The 22298-nt window shown below is 42.4% G+C and overlaps 1 protein-coding gene across 8 annotated transcripts in view; it reads left to right on the forward strand.

Annotated features, from left to right (window-relative positions):
* The window catches only part of CTNNA1 (catenin alpha 1), a 320722-nt gene that overhangs the window by 295586 nt on the left and 2838 nt on the right, over nt 1–22298 (forward strand). For all 8 annotated transcript variants that reach the window (XM_020908383.2, XM_020908385.2, XM_020908382.2 and 5 more), the window contains 6 exons: nt 4145–4301; nt 14458–14658; nt 15183–15334; nt 19577–19687; nt 21180–21361; nt 21465–21570. In XM_020908383.2, coding sequence (XP_020764042.1) covers nt 4145–4301; nt 14458–14658; nt 15183–15334; nt 19577–19687; nt 21180–21361; nt 21465–21570 — 909 coding nt within the window. The remainder of the gene's footprint in view (nt 1–4144; nt 4302–14457; nt 14659–15182; nt 15335–19576; nt 19688–21179; nt 21362–21464; nt 21571–22298) is intronic.

The raw sequence follows: 22298 nt of genomic DNA on the forward strand, positions 1-22298 counted from the left end.
AGAATCTAACATCCAGACCTGATTAAAGACACTTTGTAAACTAGGAATAAAAGAAAATTTCCTTAGCATGATAGCATCGTACTCAGTGATGAAGCGCTTGAGTACTTCCCCTAGGATCAGAACCAGACAAGAATGTCCTGTTCAGTGTTGTCCTGGAGGTCTTAGCCTTAGCATTTAAAAAGTTGCCATTGATATATGGTGGTGGTGCCTAGTTTGTGGCTCTTTGCAAATTTAATGAGCAAGGATAGTGACTCACATTAATTTAGAAGTGAGAGTAAATATTTCCCTCTAGTTGTTTCTTAATCATTTATAGGTCACTTTAGGTAGGCTGTTCATGTCTTACCTCCATTTTCTACCAGTATTTTAGTGTTCTCCTTAGTGATTTGTCAGACATTATATACTTCATCTGTCATGTATACTTAATCACAAATGTAAGCAGAGAATTTTCTTTTTTTTGGTGGGGCCAGGGTTGGTACACAGCATGTGGGATCTTAGTTCCCTGACCAGGGATCAAATCCGTGCCCTCTGCAGTGGAAGCATGGAACCTTAACCATTCTAAAACAAGAAATATTTATTTGTTCAGTAAATGCCTAATTAAACACACTCTGTTAGTCCGATCATTTTTAATTTAACTTATTATCCATTTGGGAATGATCTTATTTTGCACATAAATATAAGTATGAGGTTCAGACTTTGACTATTTTTTTCCAAATAGCCCATCAAATGTAAAAATGGACCATCCCCCCATCACTGATTTGTGATGTCTCTCTTGTCATATATTGACTTCTGCTTTATGATAGGGTGTGTTTTTAGATCATTCTTTTCAGTTACTTTAGCTTTGTATTACATTTTAACTCTCTTCATTACTCTTGATCCTCTAGCCCATGTATATATTTGCTGCTTTCAGCCATTAACTATTCCAGATTAATTTGTGAATAAATAGGTCAGTCCCCCCACTCCTAAACATGGACTGTGTTTCTATTTATTCAAGTTTTTTTTTTAATAATGTACTTAGAAAAAGTCACTTTTGATATCTTGGTCCTTTAGGTTTCTTTACAGATTTAATTCCACATATTTCCTATTAATTGTTTTCATGAAGAGCTTATACTCCCTTCATTTTATGTCCTGTTTTCTGGTATATAGGAATGTTTCTCATTTTTATATATTTACATTGTCTCTAGCTACTTTAATGGCACCCCACTCCAGTGCTCTTGCCTGGAAAGTCCCATGGACAGAGGAGCCTGGTAGGCTGCAGCCCATGGGGTCGCTAAGAGTCAGACACAGCTCAGCGACTTCACTTTCACTTTTCACTTTAATGAACTCTTATTAATTCTAAGAGGTTTTATAGTTGACTTACTTCAGTTTTCTAGATAAACAAAGATGTTCTACATTGAAAAGTAATTTTATTGTCTACTTTCTAAACAGCCTTTTCTTATTTCCATTTCCCACTTTATTTCATTAGCTAGAAAGACCATTATTAATTAACTAATGATGACAATAGGTATTCTGATCAATAACATCTTGATTTTTAAAGTAAATGATTCTAGAGTTTTCCCTACTAAGTGTCATGTTGGATGATTATTCAAGGTATTATTTTAAGTATCTTTCTAATCCCAATACATCAGAAAATAGTATTTAATTTATTGTGTCCCACAGTTTTGTAATCAAAACAAGAAAGTTCACCTTAGACAAGATGCTTTTCCTCCATTATACTGTTAAAGATTACAGAACAAAGAGAGCAATTTTCTCTTTGTAAGGGAAAATTATCTTAGTATTTAAAACATATAATTAATTCCCTGCCGCTGTTTACTTGGCCCTCTTAAGAAACATGTTCTTCAGCCAGGTATTCTTACAAGGTCTTGCTCCACTCTGATTCATTGATACCATTAGTGAATTAATGAGTTAACTAATGAAGATTAGTCCACAATCTTGAATCACCCAGTGGGAAACAAAGGGAAGAAGGAAAAGAGGTCAAAGAACAAGCCTGGAAATGATGAAAATCGGGGAGACCATGGTATAACACATGGGAAAGCTAGGATACTTCTGACAAATAATTTATTGTCCAAACCCATTCACTTTTGAAAGTAGTGGGCTGTTAATAGTAACTGGGTTGCCCTAGTCCTCAAAACCTACAGTCTATAATTGATAGTTTCGATAATCCATCCCTTCCAGTTAGTTGTGAGGGAAGAGGAATTAGTTGTACCAGTCAAGTGGGTCTGATTCTTCTTTAGTTTTTTGACTACAGTCTTTGAGGGGTAATTTGATAACCTCACTCTTGGATCCCCCTCCAATATATTGGGAATTACACACATGACCTGAAGGCATGTGGTTTCTGTAGCACCAAAAAACATAATCCCGAACTCCTGCCCTCTGGCACAATGCCCAAGTGACTCTATGGTAACTACTGTCCTGTCACAGATCTCAACTCCAGCACCACCCGCTTTCCCTGTCCTTGCTTACCTTCAAAGTTGCATTACTATGAACACATTTATTTCCAATAACCCATAAGCACCTGTACCTAGAGATCTTCCTAGTGATTCTCTCAGCTCTTTTTCAAACTACTTTCATTATTCATTCATTCCGTGAATATATCAAAGGATCTGAAAGGTATTTCTCCAAAGAATACACACTAGGGGTCAATAAGTACGTTAAGAGACAATATCATGAGCCGTCAGGGAAATGGAGATCAAAACCACAGTGAGATATCAGTTCACACCCACTGGGATGCTGTTATTTAAAAAATGGAATAGGGAGAAAGGGAAAACAAGTGTTGAAGATATGAGGAAATTGGAACTCTCACATATGCTGGTGGAAATGTAAAATGGTTCAACTGCTTTGGAAGATAGGCAGTTCCTCATGAAGTTAACCATATACTCCCGCAATTCCATTCCTAGTTATATATAAAAGAACAGTGGAAATAAACACATATGTAATTATTCATAGTATTATTCATAATGACCAAATAGTGGAATTCAGATGTCTATCAGCTGATAATTGAATAAAGAAAATGTGGTAAATTCATATAATGGCATATTATTTGTCAATAAAAAGGGCCAAGTACTGATACACTTTAGAGTGTGTATGAACTTTAGAAACATGTTAAGTGAAAGAAGCTGGTTCCAAAAATGCACATATTAATATGATTCCATTTATAGGAAAAGTCCAGAATAGGTAATTCATAAAAATTTACCAAAATAGCTAAATTCAAAAAAATCACAGAGTAAGTGGTTGCTGGAAGATAGGATTAGGGGAAATAAGGAGGGACTGCTAGTGGATATGGGGTTTCTTGGAGTGATAGAAGTGTTCTAAAAATGATTGTGGTAATGGTCACAAAACTGAATGTACCAAAAATCTTTGCATATTACAGTTTAAATAGGTGAATTGTTTGGTATATAAATTATATCTCAGTAAAGCCATTTTTTGTGTGTTTTTTTTTAAAGAAATGACTTATTATTTTAGAAGAAATAACTTTTAAACTTAATAAATATTATACTTTCTTTGAAGTTGTATGTCAAGTTCAGTATGCCTCAGAAGAACATTTTTCACATACGTAGTTTGAGAACATCCCAAGAGCCTAAAATGCTAAAGTTCATCACAAGATTAAGAATAATGGGTGACTGGAACAAACCTAGGCATCCTACAGTTGGAGTAGTGATGTGCATCTATAAGATCAAGTAATAAAGTTAATGTTTTAACATTCATTTAATGATATGGAGAAGTATTTAAAAGAAAACAAGATAGTCAGTTTTATTAGCATATAATTCTAATTGTGAATTTTTTGACTTGGCACATGTACATGTGTATGTGAGGAGGAAAAAAAGCCTGAAATATAAATGTCAGAAATTGTGAAGAGTTGCTGTCAGAGTGGGGAGATTAGAGATAATTTGTGTTTGTTACCATCCATAGTTCCAGTATTTCCAGTACTGTATTTCTGATGAATTGCTTCTCCATTCATATGTAAAGCCTTTTGTTTAATATGTCTCTGTTTCATCTTTGTAACTGTTTAAGTGGAGCATGTGGTATCATGTGTCCTCATGAAATGCACAGGAGACAAAGCCATAGCCACTCCACCAACCAAAGTATCTGGCTTATTTTATTTTCCTGACTCTGAAAGAGTATACAATGAACTTTAATGTCTTTGCAGGTTATCAATGCTGCATTGGCTTTGGCAGCAAAACCACAGAGTAAACTGGCCCAAGAGAACATGGATCTTTTTAAAGAACAGTGGGAAAAACAAGTCCGAGTTCTCACAGATGCTGTCGATGACATTACTTCCATTGATGACTTCTTGGCTGTCTCAGGTAATGAGCTGATTCCCCTGAGAAGTATGTGAGGATGTGCATAATTACTTTCACCTATGTTACAATAATGGACAATCAAAACACCCCCAAGTCTGGGCAGGTAAATTATTCTAGCAAAAAAAAAAATTATTCTAGCAATAATATTGTGCTGGTTTTCATTTTAATTAAAGAAAACAGCTACCAGTGACTCTAAGCAGTGGGACAGAGGGTTGGAGTTGTTCTGCTTGTGTTGGGGCTGGTCTCAATTTCAGAGGCGTGAATCAGGGAACTGCCTGGAGGAAGTGTTCTCTGTTTGTATAGAGTAAGATTTTGCAGCTGTGACCTGTAAAACTCCATAAGCATTCACCCCTTTTGCTGCTGTTGTGTGTAGAAAAAACACTGATCTGCGTCTGGACTGTGGTTGTTTGTTACAAGCCTGTGATACTTAGGAGATGGGATTCCCAGCATCATCAGCTTCGGTTTCTTTTGTAAAAATTGTGCCCCTTAGAAAGCATCTCTCTCTCCCTTAGAAATGATCATAGTTGAACTGCCTACTTTTGAAAGACTCTGTCTGCATGATGCACAGATAGAAAACAGAGAGGAAATATTTAAGTACCATTTAATTATGAACTTGCAAAAAATAAATCTGGGTAATTCACCTCACAAAAACAGTTGATTTCATTATATAAACATAAACTGGTAATGACATAGTAAATTGCATTCATATAGAAAATGTCTGTCAACTGCAATTCCCTGTTTATCACACAGAGATAAATTTCAATCCATCTCCTTAGGGTTGAGTAAGTATAAATGCATTCTCCATTTAACAGGCCTCTGCTGCCCTTGGCCGCGCTGCTTGCTCTCTGGAGGTGCCAGGCTTCCCGAGGCCAGTGGCTGTGGGCAGTCAGCAGCTGGTCCTTGTAGGGCTGAAACTACCTGTCACCCCAGGGAACCACAGTCTGGAACGTGGGAGATGTGAGTGGCAATGGGGCTTGAAACAGAAGTGATGCTTAAGTACATGCACAGCACAGTCCTCCAGCAGTGACCTATATAAGGTGACAGTGTGTTCTGCATACCAATGTTCCCCTGTCTCGCTCACTCTCCTTGGGACTGGAGCATTGGCTCTGCTTGAGAGAGTGGGGAGCAGGGAGTCTGTAAATTGCATAACAAGAGGGTGAACCATGCTGCTGCAGGATTGCCAAATTGCAGGTGCTGTTACTTTAAAACAAAAAACCTATTTGCAAGCACATTTTTGCAGGTGCCAAAAATGCAGCAATTGCTTTTTTGGGAAATCTTGGCCTTCTGTTGTTTTTCCCAATGAAATACTGAATTATTCTTTTTCATAGGTTTAGAGAAAAACATTCCACCTTCACAGCACACTTTTAAGCAAACAACAAATTCTGAAATCTAAATGCAAAGCCCCCCTCTGGAGATAGATATTACATTCTTAAACTTACTTACCAAATAAGACTTGGTCTCAAGGGATTTCTAGTCCTTTTACAGCAGAATAAAATGTAATAGAATCAGATGTCCCTCATGCAGCATTCTTCAGATCAGAGAACAAAAGGGATTTTACAGTGGCATGTAGTGGGATCCAGGCAATATCTTTAGGGTATATGACATAAAACAGAAGAACAGTAAAGAGAAATCAGATTTTCTAACAGATAACTTTTGTCTGGTGAATATGTTCAATTTTTATGCAAATATGGGGAAATAGAAGGGTTGACTTGATGGAAAGGAGTTTCGACAGTTTCCATTTAGCAAATAAACACACAGAATAGTTGTCTCAGTCAGGAGGTGGTGGTGGTGCTTTCAGAGCATCTATATTTCAGAGACCCTCATTAGTGTGTTTCTCTAAGGTTTTGTCATAGGCTTGCTTAGTGTCAGGTAATTAATTAATTAACAGGACAAGACTGTTAACTCGAAATTCCTCTGGTTGTCATGGTGTGCTTTTCGGGGGCTTGGGATGAAAGGAAGCAGGCAGATGCCTGTGTAGAGTGTTACTGGATTGATAAGTTTTGGCATTTAGATTCCTTTATACCCTTACGCACTAACCTCATCCATGGCAGCTTTAGCACTATTTATGTGGCAGATTAGAGATATCTCCCCATCTCACCCAGCAGACTGGCTTTCGTTGAGAGGAATCCCATTTTCTAGTGTACAGGCACCCAGTGGTCCCCAGCTCACAGCCTCTTGAGAGGCATCCCCCCAGGTTGGACAGCAGGTGTCTGTAGCAGCCATGTGCTTTTCAGCAGTCTTTGGAGCAGAAGCCAAGGTCTGCCCTCTCTGCCATTTGGCATCGCCCAGAGCCACAGTCGTGTTCTGAGTGGTGCTCAGCAAAGTGGGCATGTTTCTGAGTAAGGGGCTGCTGGGCAAGTGCCCAGCACAGGCTGTGGCTTAGGGTTGGTGCAGTTCATGAAATTTTACCTAATGAAAAGTAAGAATGCAACTTGACCCCTTGGAGTGTTGGTGTTTTCCCGTGTCCCGGGATTTTGTGCGCTTTGGCAATGGGATAGGTTTGGAGGAATATTTCCAGTAATGAGTTTTCCATCAGTCCCTCTTGAAATCCATGGGGCCTGTGTGTTTGCTGTAGCCCTATCTACTCATGAGTGCCCTTCCAAGGGTAAGTTACTTAGGGGATAGGACTGAAAGGACCCTCTGCTGTTTTAGCTCCATTATTTCTGCATATTCTGTCCCATTGGTTTTAGAAGTTCCCTTGTGCTTATTGTAAGTTATATCCCAAATTTGCAGCTTAAAAAATAATGGTCATATTGTGCATAACTTGGTAAAGCCACCAAGACCCTGATGGCAGTGTTTCATGAGGCTGCAGGGCTCGGGGAACTTGAGTCACTGTGATTCAGATGTGAGCCAGTGGCACTTGAAAATACAGAGGGACATGCAAGCCACTTCCAGGGAAGAGGGAGGGGCACTCGTTTTCCCTAAGCTATTCTATTCAGAATGTTGCCTTGTAAATATTGGAGGTGATTTAGGATGCTACGCAACATTCACTAAACCATGAATATATTTATATGGACTGATTCCTTAAGGACAGTGGTTTGAAATTTCTCAAAGTGATAAAGACTATTTGAATTTCATTTGAATTGTATTTGATAAATGTTTTCCTTGGAAATGCAATTTACTTTCTCATTCGTTTACTCTGCTTTCATGTGGAAGTTTTGATTCCCGCACCCTAACCCCTCCCTTGTTCTTTTATTTTTTTGGGGTTGCAAGTGGTAGGTTAAAGTGGTTATAATTGCGTTTATTGTTTTTTCTTAACCAAGTGGTTTTGGAAACAATATAATGCATTAGATACTTTGGGGCAACAAATAAGAGTAGTAATTTATACTCTTCTTCATTGTCACTATGCCAAAATAATTTGGTCTGATTGGTCTAAATAAAAGGATTTTTGTACCTAGTTTTTTTTTTGTTTGTTTAACTGCAAAACTCCAGGACTGAAGAATACGGTAAGGAAGTGGTGATATTTGATCTCGTGACTCCCATGCACCCTAGATTGAACAAGTCACTAAATACCTCTGTGCCTGGTTTCCACAATAATTGTGATTTTTTTAAAAAAATTAAAAATGTCAAGCACTCAGGCTCTTTTCATAATATTGGAGTACATTCTCTGTATAGAGTATTAATATTATCATCTCTTGTGTATGCATAAGGCTGCACTGATAAAGATACCCAGAGCAAGGGGAGGGCAGGATGGGCCTGTTAGACATTGTGGACCGAGTGTAAGTTCATGCAGGCTTTTTGGAGAATACCAGTTGGCTTGATTCCCAGAGGGCAATTAGGCATCATACATCTACTTTATACACATACGCCTTTTGACTTAGTAATCCCACTGCTAGAAATTTTCCCGAGGGACGGGTACACAGATGTTTGCCGAAGTAACCAATGCAAGGATGTTCACTTCAACCAAAACGCCTAAGAGAAGACTGGATAAGCAAATGATGGCCTCTCCGTCTGTTCAGTAGGGTACAGCACAGCCATTGACATGGCTGAGGTAGATCTGCAGAGGCAGTCCTAGAAAGATTTTCAAATGAAAACCGGGTATATTAATGTCCATAATATGATCCCTTGGAGATAAGAGTGTCGTGTTTGTGTGTGTGTTTCCCTGTTTGAAGCACCTACAGATAAAGACTATATTGAACCATCAAGAGTTTTTAATGGTATCCAGATTGGTGTGTCTACTTGGAATGGAGTTTCCTTAGAAATTCTGTTAAAGATTAAAGTAATTTATGGCTTAAGTTAGTGTGGGTGCATGTGTGTCCAGTGGGAACTCACTTCTCCCTTAGGGCTCAAGTGTAGAGAACAGGTTGGTTGTGTCCTGGGTACATATTGGCCTCAGCTGGCTGGTGCTTTCTCAGTGAGTGTAGAAAATGTTATTTTAGCAGCTTCCTGAAATAGAAGCCTTCCTTGGTGGCTAAAGAATGGCAGGCCCTTCCCTGGTTTGGGTTCGTCTGGAAGAAAACCTGTAAAAATTCAAGAAAATATAAATTGAGTTTTAAAAACTACTTGCCAACATGAAGGTTAATAAATCCTTGGTGAAGTTTGGGCCACTTTGTTTAATGGATGAAAAGGAATGGTGTTCTTTAGTGATTCCAAAAGGTGCTTTCCCACCCCAAGTATTAACAATCCTGAAACTGGGATGAGTCTTGAAAATCAGTGATATGAGAAAACTTTGGTTCATAGTTTAATTAGCAACATTGTTTCTTTTTTATTCCTTCTCTTCCCCTTCTCCAGATGTTTGTTGTGTTAGATTCAGTAAAAGTAGCAATTTTTAGCCTAAGGCCTAGTATGGTAGGCAGGCTCAGTACAAGTCAGCTTAGTTTAAGGGATATGTAGATATTATTTACATATATATTGACATAATAAGTATATAAAAGATGTTTCTGATCTAAACATGGGCTCTAAATCCCTTTATTCTTAAGATGGGTTCATTTTTCTTGTTCAGTCATGTCTGACTCTTTGTGACCCATGGACTGCAGCACGCCAGGCTTTCCTGGCCTTGATGATCTCCTGGACCTTGCTCAAACTCATGTCCATTGAACTCATGTTCATTGAGTCAATTATGCTATCCAACCATCTCATCCTCTGTCATCCCCTTCTCCACCTGCCTTCAATCTTTCCCAGCAACTGTGTCTTTTTCAGTGAGTCAGTCCTTTGCATCAGGCAGTCAAAGTATTATAGCTTCACCATCAGTTCTTCCTGTGAATATTCAGGACTGATTTCCTTTAGGATTGACTGGTTTGATCTCTTTGAAGTCCAAGGGACTCTCAAGAGTCTTCTCCAAACCACAGTCAAAAACATCAGTTCTTCAGCACTCAACCTTCTTTATGGTCCAACTCTCATACCGTCCATGACTACTGGAAAAACCATAGCATTGACTATACAGACCTTTGTCAGCGAAGTAATGTCTCTGCTTTTTAATATGTTGTCTAGGTTAGTCATAGCTTTTCTTCCAGGGAGCAAGCGTCTTTTAATTCCATGTCTGCAGTCGCCATCTGCAGTGATTTTGGAGCCCAGGACAATAAAGGCTCTCTCTGCATTGTTTCCTTATCTATTTGCTGTGAAGTGATGGGACCGGATGCCATGATCTTAGTTTTTTGAATGTTGAATTTAAGCCAGCTTTTTCACTGTATGCTTTCACCTTCCATCAAGAGGCTCTTTGGTTCTTTTTCCCTTTCTGCCATAAGGATGGTGTCATCTGCATATCCAAAGTTACTGATATTCCTCCCAGCAATCTTGATTGCAATTTGTGCTTCATCTAGCCAGATATTTCACATGATGTACTCTGTATATAAGTTAAGTAAGCAGGGTGACAATATACAGCCTTGACGTACTCCCTTCCCAATTTGGAACCAGTCTGTTGTTTCATGTCCAGTTATGACTGTTGCTTCTTGACCCGCATACAGGTTTCCCAGGAGGCAGGTCAGGTAGTCTAATATTTCCATCTCTTTCAGAATTTTCCATGGTTTGTTGTAATCCACACAGTCAAAGGCTTTAGCATAGTCAATAAAGCAGAAGTAGATATTTTTATGGAATTCTCTTGTTTTTTCTGTAGTCCAACAGATTTTGGCCATTTTATCTCTGGTTCGTCTGCCTTTTGTATATCCAGCTTATACATCTGGAGGTTCTTGGTTCACGTACTGTTGAAACCTGGCTTGGAGAATTTTGAGCATTACTTTACTAGCGTGTGAGATGAGTGCAACTGTGTGGTGGTTTGAACATTCTTTGGCATTGCCTTTCTTTGGGATTGGAATGAAAACTGACCTTTTCCAGTCCTGTGGCCACTGCTGAGTTTTCCAAATTTGTTGGCATATTGAATACAGCACTTTCACAGCATCATCTTTTAAGATTTGAAATAGCTCAACTGGAATTCCATCACCTCCACTAGCTTTGTTTGTAATGATGCTTCCTAAGGCCCACTTGACTTCGTACTCCAAGATGTCTGGCTCTAGGTGAGTGATTGTGCTTATTAAGCACACCATTGTGCTTATCTGGGTCATTAAGATCTTTTTTGTATCGTTCTTCTGTGTATTCTTGCCATCTCTTTTTAATCTCTTCTGCTTCTGTTCGGTCCATACCATTTCTGTCCTTTATTGGGCCCATCTTTGCATGAAATGTTCCCTTGACATCTCTAATTTTCTTGAAGAGATCTCTAGTCTTTCCCATTCTATTGTTTTCCTCTATTTCTTTGCATTGATCACTGAGGAAGGCTTTCTTATCTCTCCTTGCTATTTTTTGGAACTCTGCATTTGAATGGGTATACCTTTCCTTTTCTCCTTTGCCTTTTGCTTCTCTTCTCTCAGCTATTTGTAAGGCCTCCTCAGACAACCATTTTGCCTTTTTGCATTAGCTTTTCTTGGGGATGGTTTTGATCACCATCTCCTGTACACTGTTACAAACTTCCGTCCATAGTTCTTCTGGCACTCTATCAGATGTAATCCCTTGAATCTATTTGTCACTTCCATTGTATAATCATAAGGGATTTGATTTAGGTCATACCTGAATGGCCTCGTGGTTTTTTCCCTGTGTTCTTCAATTTAAGTCTGAACTTGGCAATAAGGAGTTCATGATCTGAGCCGCAGTCAGCTCCCGGTCTTGTTTTTGCTGACTGTGTAGAACGTCTCCATCTTCGGCTGCAAGAAATGTAATCAATCGGATTTCAGTATTGACAGACTGGTGATGCCCATGTGTTAGAGTCGTCTGTTGTGTTGCTGGAACAGGATGACCTAAAATTGGTTTATGTGAAAAGTTCAATACATTTTATCTTTTTTAGTAGTGCAGTGGTATAAACTCAAACAAGTCTCCTAATTTTTTAATTTGTTGTTGTTTTTCAGTCATTAAGTCATGTCTGAATCTTTTTGACCCCAGGGACTGCAGCTTCCCTGTCCTTCACTACCTCCTGATGTTTGCTGAAATTCATGTCCATTTGGTCAGTGATGCTGTCTAACCATCTCATCCTCTGCTGCTCCCTTCTTTTCCTTTTGCCTTCAGCCTTTCCCAGCATCAGGGTCTTTTCCAGTGACTCAGATCTTCACACCATGTGGTCAAAGTATTGGAACTTTAGCTTCAGCATTTTTCTTTCCAATGAATAGTCAGGGTTGATTTCCTTTAGGATTGCTGATCTCTTTGCATTCCAAGGGACTCTCTTTAGTCTTTTCCAGCACCACACTTCAAAAGCATCAATTCTTTGGTGCTTAGCCTTCTTTCTGGTCCAACTCTCAACATCCATATGTGACTACTGGAAAAACCATAGCTTTGACTATACAGACCTTTGTCGGCAAAGTGATGTCTCTGCTTTAATATGCTGTCTAGGTTTGTCATAGCTTTCCTTCCAAGGAGCAAGGGTACATGCTGAATTATGGTCTTGTTAGCTGTCTTGTGGTAATTCATCCCCCCCCCTTTTTTTTTTTACTGCTGTATTTTGGCTCCTTGGAAAGATATTTATTTTAATTGATGATTTAAAGAATTTTAAAAAGACTTCTAGAGCAATTTGAGAGGAAGCCAAATTAAGAAGAAGGTACAAAGATTTTTCTATTTTCTGCCCCCCACACATGCACAGCCTCCTTTATCTATATCCCCCATCACAGTAGCACATTCATTACAACTGATGAACCTACAGTTAACTCTGTTCACTCTTGGTAGTGTACAAATGTAGCCATCATTATAGCATCATACAGAGTGTTTTCATTGCCCTAAAAATCCTTTGTCCTCTACCTATTCATTCTTCCCTGCTCCAAAACCTGGCAACTCCCGAGGTTCCTTCATGTCTTTTCATACCTTGATAGCACTTTTTTTTTTTAAGTGCTGAATAATATATCACCGTCTGGATGTACCACAGTATTTCAGGTCACCTACTAAAGAACACCTCAATTGCTTCCTAGTTGGGCAGATATGAGTAATATAGACATCTGTGTGCAGGTCTTTATGTGGACTTAAGTCTTCAGCTCCACTGAATAAATAACCATGGAATGCAATTGCTGTATCACATGGTAAGAGTATGTTTAGTTTTGTAGGTGCAAGCCATGCCTGCCATCTCTAGGGAACTACAAAATGGAGGGCCCTGTTCCTGGAGCCTAGTGGGGATCCAGAAGCCCACAGGCAGGGCATTGTGGTGGCTCTGTTCTTTGCTGGATCTGCTAAGTACTTCCACTTACCTCTGGCTCCCCTTGAGATAAGAGGAAACGGCATCAGGTCCTCTTGCTTGTTTGAAGTATCTTAGGAGGTAAATCTGTTGCAATCACTCTTCTAGACATTGTGTTATGTAACATGACTGTGTTAGCAGAGGCTATGAGGGAAGGGTAATGACTTTTAGAAGGGAATTAAATCAGGAACCAGTCCTAGATAATGACAGGTCAAAAACACAACTAGGATGCCCAAAAAAATGGTCAGCTGAGTTTCTCTGTTTTTATTATTTATAATTGTATTTATGTATAGCTCTGCTGGGTCTTCATTGCAGCACCTGCTTTCCTCTAGTTGTGGAAAGTGGGGGCTTCTCCTGTTGCGGATTGTGGGCTCTCGGGCTTCAGTAGCTGAGGCATGTGGGCTCAGTAGTTGTGGCACATGGACCTAGTTGCTGCGTGGCATGTGGGATCCTCCAGATCAGGGACTGATCCCATGTCTCCTGCATTGGCAGGTGGATTCTTTACCACTGAGCCACCAGGGGAGTCCCCAAATGAGTTTCTTAAACAGATTAACACTTGCTCTAATTGTCCTGACTCTTTCAGAAAAACCAGAGTCAGTAGTCTTTCACCTGTTGTGACATGTACTGTCTTGGTTTAAGGAAGGGAGCACATCTTTACTAGACACTGCTTCTCAGATTTCTTGTGTGTCTTAGGAAAGCTGCTTTCTGAGCAGGAAGGAAATAGCCAGACAGTGACCTGGAGACTTTGTGTCTCTCACCCACCGGCCCCATGTGGTGTGGATAGCCCTGTCATGAGGGCTGTCTGCTGGTGGACTGCACAGTTCCTGGTGGTGAGAACATTCCCTTTCCCATTCTGGTCAGCCCCTGCAGATCCTCATCCATTTCAGTGGCTGCACAGTGCCCATAATTTATTACTCTGTTCCGGGACATTTTGGTTGCTCCCCCTTCGCTATTATAGATGAGGTTAAAGTGGACTCCTCATTCTGGGGTTCCTAGTACCCAGGGTCACGTTTTGTCTTTGAGGGAAGACAGTTCTGGCAGATCTTCCAAATCCAGCTCCATGAGGCTTTTGCCTGCCTTCCAGACCCTTCTCACGTTCCAGAGCTATCCTGATGTCTTGGTCGTTTGTCTGAATACCATTGGCATCTCCTGGAGTGAGGGGCAAGGCACTGGGAATAGTGAACCTTTTTTTCTAATTTAGACTTTGGAATATAAAATCAGTGAAATTGTTTAAGGGAAAGAGAAGTTATCAAGGATTCTGAAAGATGGGCATCTCTGCCTCTCTCTTCTAAACCTGGAATAAAGATGGTTATTCTTGGAGGTGATTTCAGGTCGAGTTTCTGAGAGAAGAGTTGATTCCATGGCTAATCTGGTTTCTTGAGTGAAATGATATGTGTAAAGCTTTTGGCACTGTAGCTGGCACACAGTTAGCCCTTGATGAATGACAGATACCAACTTAAAATTGTCCTCTTCTAGTGGGAAGCCTCCTCCCTCATTCAGCTGTTTTTGTTTGTTCCTCAGAGAATCACATCTTGGAAGACGTGAACAAATGTGTCATTGCTCTTCAAGAGAAAGATGTGGATGGGCTGGACCGCACAGCTGGTGCAATTCGAGGCCGTGCTGCCCGGGTCATTCATGTCGTCACCTCAGAGATGGACAACTATGAACCAGGGGTCTACACAGAGAAGGTGCTGGAAGCAACCAAGCTGCTCTCCAACACAGGTGTGGGGCTCCCTCCCTTACCTGTGCTCTTCACACACAGATGGCGCTGTGGTTAGGAAGTAGGACACTGGGACTCAAGTTTGGTTTTAGGATGAGTTCTGGAAGGTATGTCAGATTTATGAGTCATTGGTCAGCCACAGTAGAGAGCACACAAACACGCTTCCCTTACTAGTGTCCCACAGGTAGTAATGGGAGTCACTCTGAACTCAGTATTTTAAGATGAACTTCCGAGTTATATCTCTAGTTAGTGAACACACTAAATTAAGGAGGTTCCCGTTCTAGCAAGGCCTCTAGTTAATCCCAATTCAAATTCTCAGCCATCTAAATCCTGTGATGCAGAATCTAGCCAGAGACAAAGAAGTAGATTCAAGTCTTTGTAAAATATGGCATTCAATTTATTTGAACCATAAATACCTCTCACATAGGTAGAAGCAGAGGCTCTTCATCAGACACTCTGCCTCTCTCCATCTGACTGAGGGATTTAGGAGGTCTGGTGGTGATGTTATCGGCTCTCTTCTCCACAGTCATGCCACGTTTTACTGAGCAAGTGGAAGCGGCTGTGGAAGCCCTCAGTTCAGACCCCGCCCAGCCCATGGATGAGAACGAGTTTATCGATGCCTCCCGCCTGGTATACGATGGCATCCGGGACATCAGGAAAGCAGTGTTGATGATAAGGGTGAGTAACTGCATTTCAGATGTTTTAACAGCTTTCTTCTTATCATTTGCTAAACTTGAGCAATGCATCATTCTGGAACTCAACAGATGTGTTGGCAGTATATTAAAACCATGAATCTAAGAGCTTTTAGAAGGAGATATGTTTAATTACGTTGTCTAAAATGACTTTTAGTTGCAAGTTAGAGCCCAAACTTGGGCTGAGAAAAGGGGTCATAGTATGAGTTGAGGCTTCCTCTTGAGTTAAAGGGCAGTGACAGAAAATAAAGGTTCGTCAGTGAATTTCAGAGAAGGGAGTATTTCCTTTATGCAGGTTGAAGCTGTTCTTTACATGGAGCACTCCTCGCCTCAGAGGGGTGGCAGGCAGGCAGGGTCTAGAGCCCCAGGGTGTCGAGGGTGAGGATGAGGGGCATGCAGCCCTTGGTGCTGCTCCTGATCTCGGGGCCAAATGTCGGGCCCTCTCACCGTGGCTGAAGGGAAGTGCCACCTGCTCTGGGCCCCATTTGACCTGTCCTCTGAGCCAGCAGCAGTTCTCACCATCTGAGACAGTGTCTGGGATCCCCGGAGGTGGGCGTGAACAATGGGGTTTTGAGAAACCACCACCTCTTCTGTGATCATCCCATGTGCTAGGCTGGGACTCACATAGCAGTTGATCCGTCACACGCTGTTCTGAGCATGAACGTGTTGCTCTGGAACCTGAGAGCAGGACCTGTGCCAAGCTCTCCTGGGGTCACCTGGATGCCCCCAGGCTCAGACCAGCCCTGACGTAGCCACAGAGCCAGCATTTGGAACGCAGGCTTGCTGAGTAGACGGCTTCTGGGCTCTGCTGACAATCTAGTCGTGTTGGGGAGTTTCGTTACACCTTCATGGTTTGCTAGTCAGACCTCCCAAGGTGGGCAGGGTTCTGTCCCACTTTTTACCCCCTCAGCTGGAAACAGAGGCCATTCCTAAGGTAGTTGCATCAGGCTGGATGCATTCTGTATGCAACGTAGAAACACCTGGGCATTACTGCACTTCTCTCAGGTTAAGGAGCAGAGAGAGTGGCTCAAGGATTGTACGGCTGGCTGTTCTGCAGGCCCGGGGTCACCTGCACGTATTGGGGGTTGGGAGGGGATCTGGGGGAGTCTGTTGCTTTCTTCACCCCTGCTGCTGTGCTGGAGAGCAGCCCATGCTCAGGGAGGCCTGGCCTCCAGAGGTGCGAAGGGATCCCCGGGTCAAGCGCACCAGTGGTGGCAAAATGCAGCCCTGTTTTTCCAAAGTTCTTTGCATGCTGACAGAGAATAGAAGAAACATTAATAATCATGAGTTGTTGAGTGTCTGAGGTTAATGCCTTTGGGGTTTTAAATGAGCTGGCACTGCACACACCCCAGGATGCCTGCAAATATAGGGCCTGTTCTGTAGAAGCAGGGTTCCTCCTCACATCTGAGAGTCTCAGCAAGTTCCCTTGTCTCTTTGAGATGCAGATGATGGTGTTGATAGCTTTGATGGGATGAATTGGAGATAACATGTTCAGGTCAAGGCCTGGCACATAGTAGCTGTTTCTTGCATGCTTACTGCTGTGTTGGAGCGTAAGTACGACAGAGGCCCTGGCAGGTGTGGTGAGATGGAACCTGGGTGTGGTCACCTGGGATGGCTCAGAGAGGGAGGACAGGTAGAGCTCAGCAGCCTTGGTTTATCCTCCTTTTTGCCCTGATTTAATTCAGGAGCCATCCTTCCAGCCCCAGGGCCTCTTGGTTTCTTGATGTCTTGTCCTCCCCTGCACTCAGCCTCTGGCCTACTCTTGCTTGTTCCTTGTCATAACCAGCATCTCCATCAGCCCTTCGGTCAGCTGCTCCCTTTAGTTCTGTGACTCCCAACAGTGCTTTGAGTCCATCAGGATCTTCAGCCGGTTGATCCTCCCCACTTGCAACCCTCACTCCTATTCCAGCTTCTGTTTCATCAGTAGAATCTCTTTTGTACCCTTTTACTCCCCTTATTTGCCTTTCAAAATACAACCCTAGTGAAATGCTGTCTCCTGCTGAACATAGTGCATAGAAGTAGAGTCATCTGACTGCAGGATGGGGTCCTGGGTCACTATTGGTGCTGCACAACCATAGAGTCTGGGAACAGTTCATACCTTCCTGCTTGCCTCACCTTTCCCCACCTGTGCCCCATCCTACCTGTCTGGCCCTGGTAGCTGTTTCACTGAGGATCCTAAAAAAGTGAAAGTGAAGTCACTCAGTCATGTCCAACTCTGCGACCCTATGGACTGTAGCCCGCCAGGCTCCTCCTCCATCCATGGGATTTTCCAGGCAAGAATACTGGAGTGGATTGCTATTTTCTTCTCCAGGGGATCTACCCGACCCAGGGATTGAACCCGGGTCTCCCACATTTCAGGCAGACGCTTCACCCTCTGAGTCACCAGGGATCCATCGTTCCTGAGGTGGTTTGATCATCTGCTCCTGGCTGAGCCTGTTCCCTGCACTGGGTCTCGTTCCCTATTCCTCCAGCACTTTTCCCCCAGCAGACAAACATGCCTTAATTTCTTGCATCATAAGAAAATCCCCTCGTCCTTAGTCTTGCTGGTTTCTCCTCATCCTTAATCTTCGCAGCTGCTGACCACGGGTACACCCTGTACCACTTTTCTGACTATATTCATTCGCTTGGAGCATAAAAATGAGAGGCTGACTCCTGTGGCTCACTCTTCTAGCCACCCTGCCTCTCACTTTACTGCCTCAAGCTTGTCATCCCCAAAGTGAGCTCTGCTTTGCTCCACCCTGTTCTCTCATCAGTGGATGGCAAGTCTGTCTTCCACTTGCTTAGGCCCAAACTTTAGATTCATCTTTGATTCCACTTTTTTCCTCATACGCTGAATCTGATTTATCAGCAGATCCTGTTGGATCTGCCTTCACAATAAATAGGTATTCCGAACATGGCTCCTACCCTGGTCTAGGTCACCAGCATCTCTCACCTGGCTTCACACAGCTGCTTCTGTCTCACTGTTCACACCCTTGGGTGCCTGCAGTCTTGTGTCTGTGAGCGCGGGGATGTCTGTCTCTGTCATTCTGTACCTTAAAGGCCCAGAACCGCTTGCTTGGCACACAGATATTCAACAGATGAATGAACGACTGGGAGATAATTTGGTTTTCCTGGTAAGAACAGTTCCTGGGTCTGTGATGGGCTATGGAGGAAGGTGGGGAAGTAGAGATCCTGTTTTTGTTGTTGTTGTTTTGAGATCCTGTTAAGAGGCACCCCTCACTAATAAGGCTCAAGTGTCTGTCACCCCAGAATCACAATGGCCAACAGCAGCTGGACTCCAGGGGTTGCACTGACGTGTGACTCACTGGTGCCTCAAGTGACCCCCACAGTCCTCACCTCTACACACAGGAACAGGCCCAGCCTTCACACATGTACAAACTCGACATACTCTGGGCAGTCAGGATGCTTCCTCACAGGAAGCCCTCAGGCTGGGGTTGGATTAGGTCCTGGTGCAGATGAGGGGCTCGCCTCACTGCCCTCTTGTCACAGGCCGGCCGGCCGGGCCAAGAGCCAACCCCAGCTGTTCTGCCTGCTGCCCTGTTGCTGATAATTTCCAGAAGATTACATTATGTTTCAAGTCAGCAGCTAATCACGAGAGGCTGGAGGGTGTACAAAATAAGAATTTTTATTTCATAATTAAAGCAAAAAAGTAATCAGTTCCTTTGGTATTTACTCAGACTTTATCTGCCATGTTCTCTTTTCCTTGAATAAAAAGTATATAAAAATACATTGTCTGTTTTTACTCCTCAGATCAACTTTTGCTAACCTAAGAGAAATCCCAGTATTCACTTTTTTTCCATAAAAAAATGGCAAAGTTGTAAGAATTTGTTTAATGTACGAAACTGCTATTTTTACTAAAGTATGTTTTCCACCCAGAACAACTCTCACATTTGTCTTAAGATGCAGGTGTTGGAGAAGTACATGAAGTGAAAACCTTTTGTTAAGCAGAGTCTTGACTCTCTGGTAGAAACTGAAACCCCCCAAGTCCTTTGGGAATGCTGGTGTGGTGCCTTTGCTCGCTGTTTGTTGAACGGACTGCTTGAAACATGCATCAGTGAAGCAGGGTTCAAATATTGAGCAATTTTAACTTCATTGCTCACGGCTGTTTGGAATACTGCAGAAAATTCTGGATGTCTTTACATGAAACCCTGGGGCTGTGGGCCCAGGGGCTCGGGGCTGCTGGCAGCCGAGGGTTGTGTTTGATTTGTCATTTCTGTCTTGGTGGCAGACCCCTGAGGAGCTGGATGACTCTGACTTTGAGACGGAAGACTTCGATGTCAGAAGCAGGACAAGCGTCCAGACAGAAGACGACCAGCTGATAGCTGGCCAGAGTGCCCGGGTAAGGACCAGGTTTAACTTGTCCTGCAGACTTCCCTGTCTCTCTTCTGTTCTTAACTTTTTCCTTTCCAGATAAACTCTCTCATTATTGAGAACACCATTTTTCCTCTCATTTTCTCTGGCAGTGGAACCTTATCCTAAGTTGTGGCACCTGCTTGTCCACTGTAGGCTCATCCAGAATGTCTCCTCAGCTACAGCAGGGCAGGAACATGGGCCCCTCAGCTGTACCCTGAGGCTTTGGTTTATGAAGAGCCCTGAGTCAGGAAAGTGCTATGCTCCAGTCAATGCAATGTTTGTTAATAGGACAGTGAAACTCAAAAAAGATTGCTGTCTTTGCCTATCTCAATGATACCATGGGCATGAACTATTTAATTATTCATGGGGAAAAAAATAACAGTGGTACATTCAAGAAAATCAGAGCCATTGCATTCATTTGAGTCGTTAAATCTTCAATCAGTTGCATTTATGTTTTTGGGAGGATGCCAAGAAATATTACTAAGGAGTCTTTTTTCACCCCTTAGAAGTTGTTTTGAACAGCGGGTTCATCTCTGCTTTAAGCCCCCACTGGGTCCTATCTCTTGGGGAGTTGAGTCGAGAGGAGCCCTGTGCCTGAGTCTGGGGCTTGAGGTAGGCAGCGGGCCTCCAGGCGCCTGAGAAGTATGCTCTGCAGCAGGTTCTCTTCTGCCTCTTTCTGGGTCATCTTCGAAAGCTGGAGGTGTATATACGGTACCACCAGGGAAAGGCCTGCATGCATTAGCCCTTCCCTCATCCCCATGGCAGGAGGCGGGGGATATTTTTTTTTTTAAGGTTAAAGGAAGTTTATTTTTCTTCAAAATAATTTTATTGGAGTATAGTTAATTTACAATGTTATGTTAATTTCAAGTGTACAGTAAAGTGATTCAGTTACACATATATCTGTTCTTTTTTAGATTCTTTCATAGGTTAGCACAGAATATTGAGTAGAATTCGCTGTGTTATACAGTAGGTCCTTGGTTACCTTATGTGTATAAAATACTGTACGTTCATTCCAGGCTCCTGATTTACCCACACCCCATCATGTTTCCCCTTTGGTAATCAACCCTAAGTTTGTTTTCAAGTCTGTTTTGTAAATAAGTTCATTTGTATCTTTTTAAAAAAATCAGATTCCACCTGTCTAATGTGGCATTTGTCTTTGACTTCAGATGATGAAACTTTTAAAGAATTAAGTTAAGCAGGTTTTGTCCCTGTGGAGGTTTGATCACGAAACTTGTACATTAGCCTTCAGCCCCTCACACCCCATTTTTCTCTTGACCAAAACTTACTCTTGAAAGTGGGTCAGGAAGCTATAAACTTCTGCGCAAAATAAGAATAAGTGGCTCTTCAGGCAAAATGAAACCTATTAAAGCATCATCGTACCTATGTCATAGATTGCTTGGTGGAAATATTCTTAGTTAATGCACTGTGAGAACTTCATATTCTCTTTATGTAAGAGCTTTCTGTGCTTCTGATTTCAGGCGATCATGGCTCAGCTTCCCCAGGAGCAAAAAGCAAAGATTGCAGAACAGGTGGCTAGTTTTCAGGAAGAAAAGAGCAAGCTGGATGCTGAGGTGTCCAAGTGGGATGACAGTGGCAATGATATCATCGTGCTGGCCAAGCAGATGTGCATGATCATGATGGAGATGACGGACTTCACCCGGTGAGCAGCCCCTCCCTGCAGGCCCCCTCACGCAGGCAGGAGGTGCTGCTCATCTCCACCTACGAGGGCTTTAGTTACAATCATTCTTGTTCCCTTTTTTCAGAGGTAAAGGACCACTGAAAAACACATCAGATGTGATCAGTGCCGCCAAGAAAATTGCTGAAGCAGGCTCCAGGATGGATAAGCTTGGCCGCACCATTGCAGACCATGTAAGTAACAGACTTGTCCCACAAGCCTCAAAGTTCATCCTGGACGTGGTGGTAACGGTGTTTTTTTTCATGAGCCACAGCACTTTTCCCATCTCAAACATTGTTCTTAACTCACCAACCTGCTTGATTAACATCAGCACAGAGTTTTAAGGATTTCTGAATACCTGTTTCTTTGACAAGTTTTGTAAGACAGACCCAGTTTGCATTACAGCACATCTCTGGAGCAGGTGTGTATGTCCTAAAATCTTGCCTTGATTGACAGCTAAAACCAGCCTTTACTGTTAGGTCTTTGGATCTCTTGAGGATGTCAGCTCTGGGTAGGAGCTAATTCTGCAAGCCCCAATGATATACTGAAATTAAGTGTGTGAGAGACTCTTGTGGACATGTCTCATGTAGGAATCAGGAGCTCTTCTGTCTGGTGCTTTGGACGCATGATGTGCCCAGGTGGGGAAAGACTTCTATGTTCCCAACCATTCAGCCTTCATCCCTTTTCTCTACTGATGTGTTGGAAAAAGTGTAAACCTCCAGGAAGGTTTACAGGCCATTTTCAGCTATAGTTACAAAGCCTTCCCACTCCTTTCCCTCAAGTGTCCACATGCTTAGCCTGCATCAGGGCTGCAGGAGTGACAGTGGCCCCCCCACTGCTCGAGCCAAAGACGTGGAAACCCTCCTCAACGCCCCTCTTTCATGTATAATCTGGTACTCATCCCCAGTACATCTACTGGCCA

Source organism: Odocoileus virginianus, chromosome 3, assembly GCF_023699985.2.
Source record: "Odocoileus virginianus isolate 20LAN1187 ecotype Illinois chromosome 3, Ovbor_1.2, whole genome shotgun sequence".
NCBI lineage: Eukaryota > Metazoa > Chordata > Mammalia > Artiodactyla > Cervidae > Odocoileus > Odocoileus virginianus.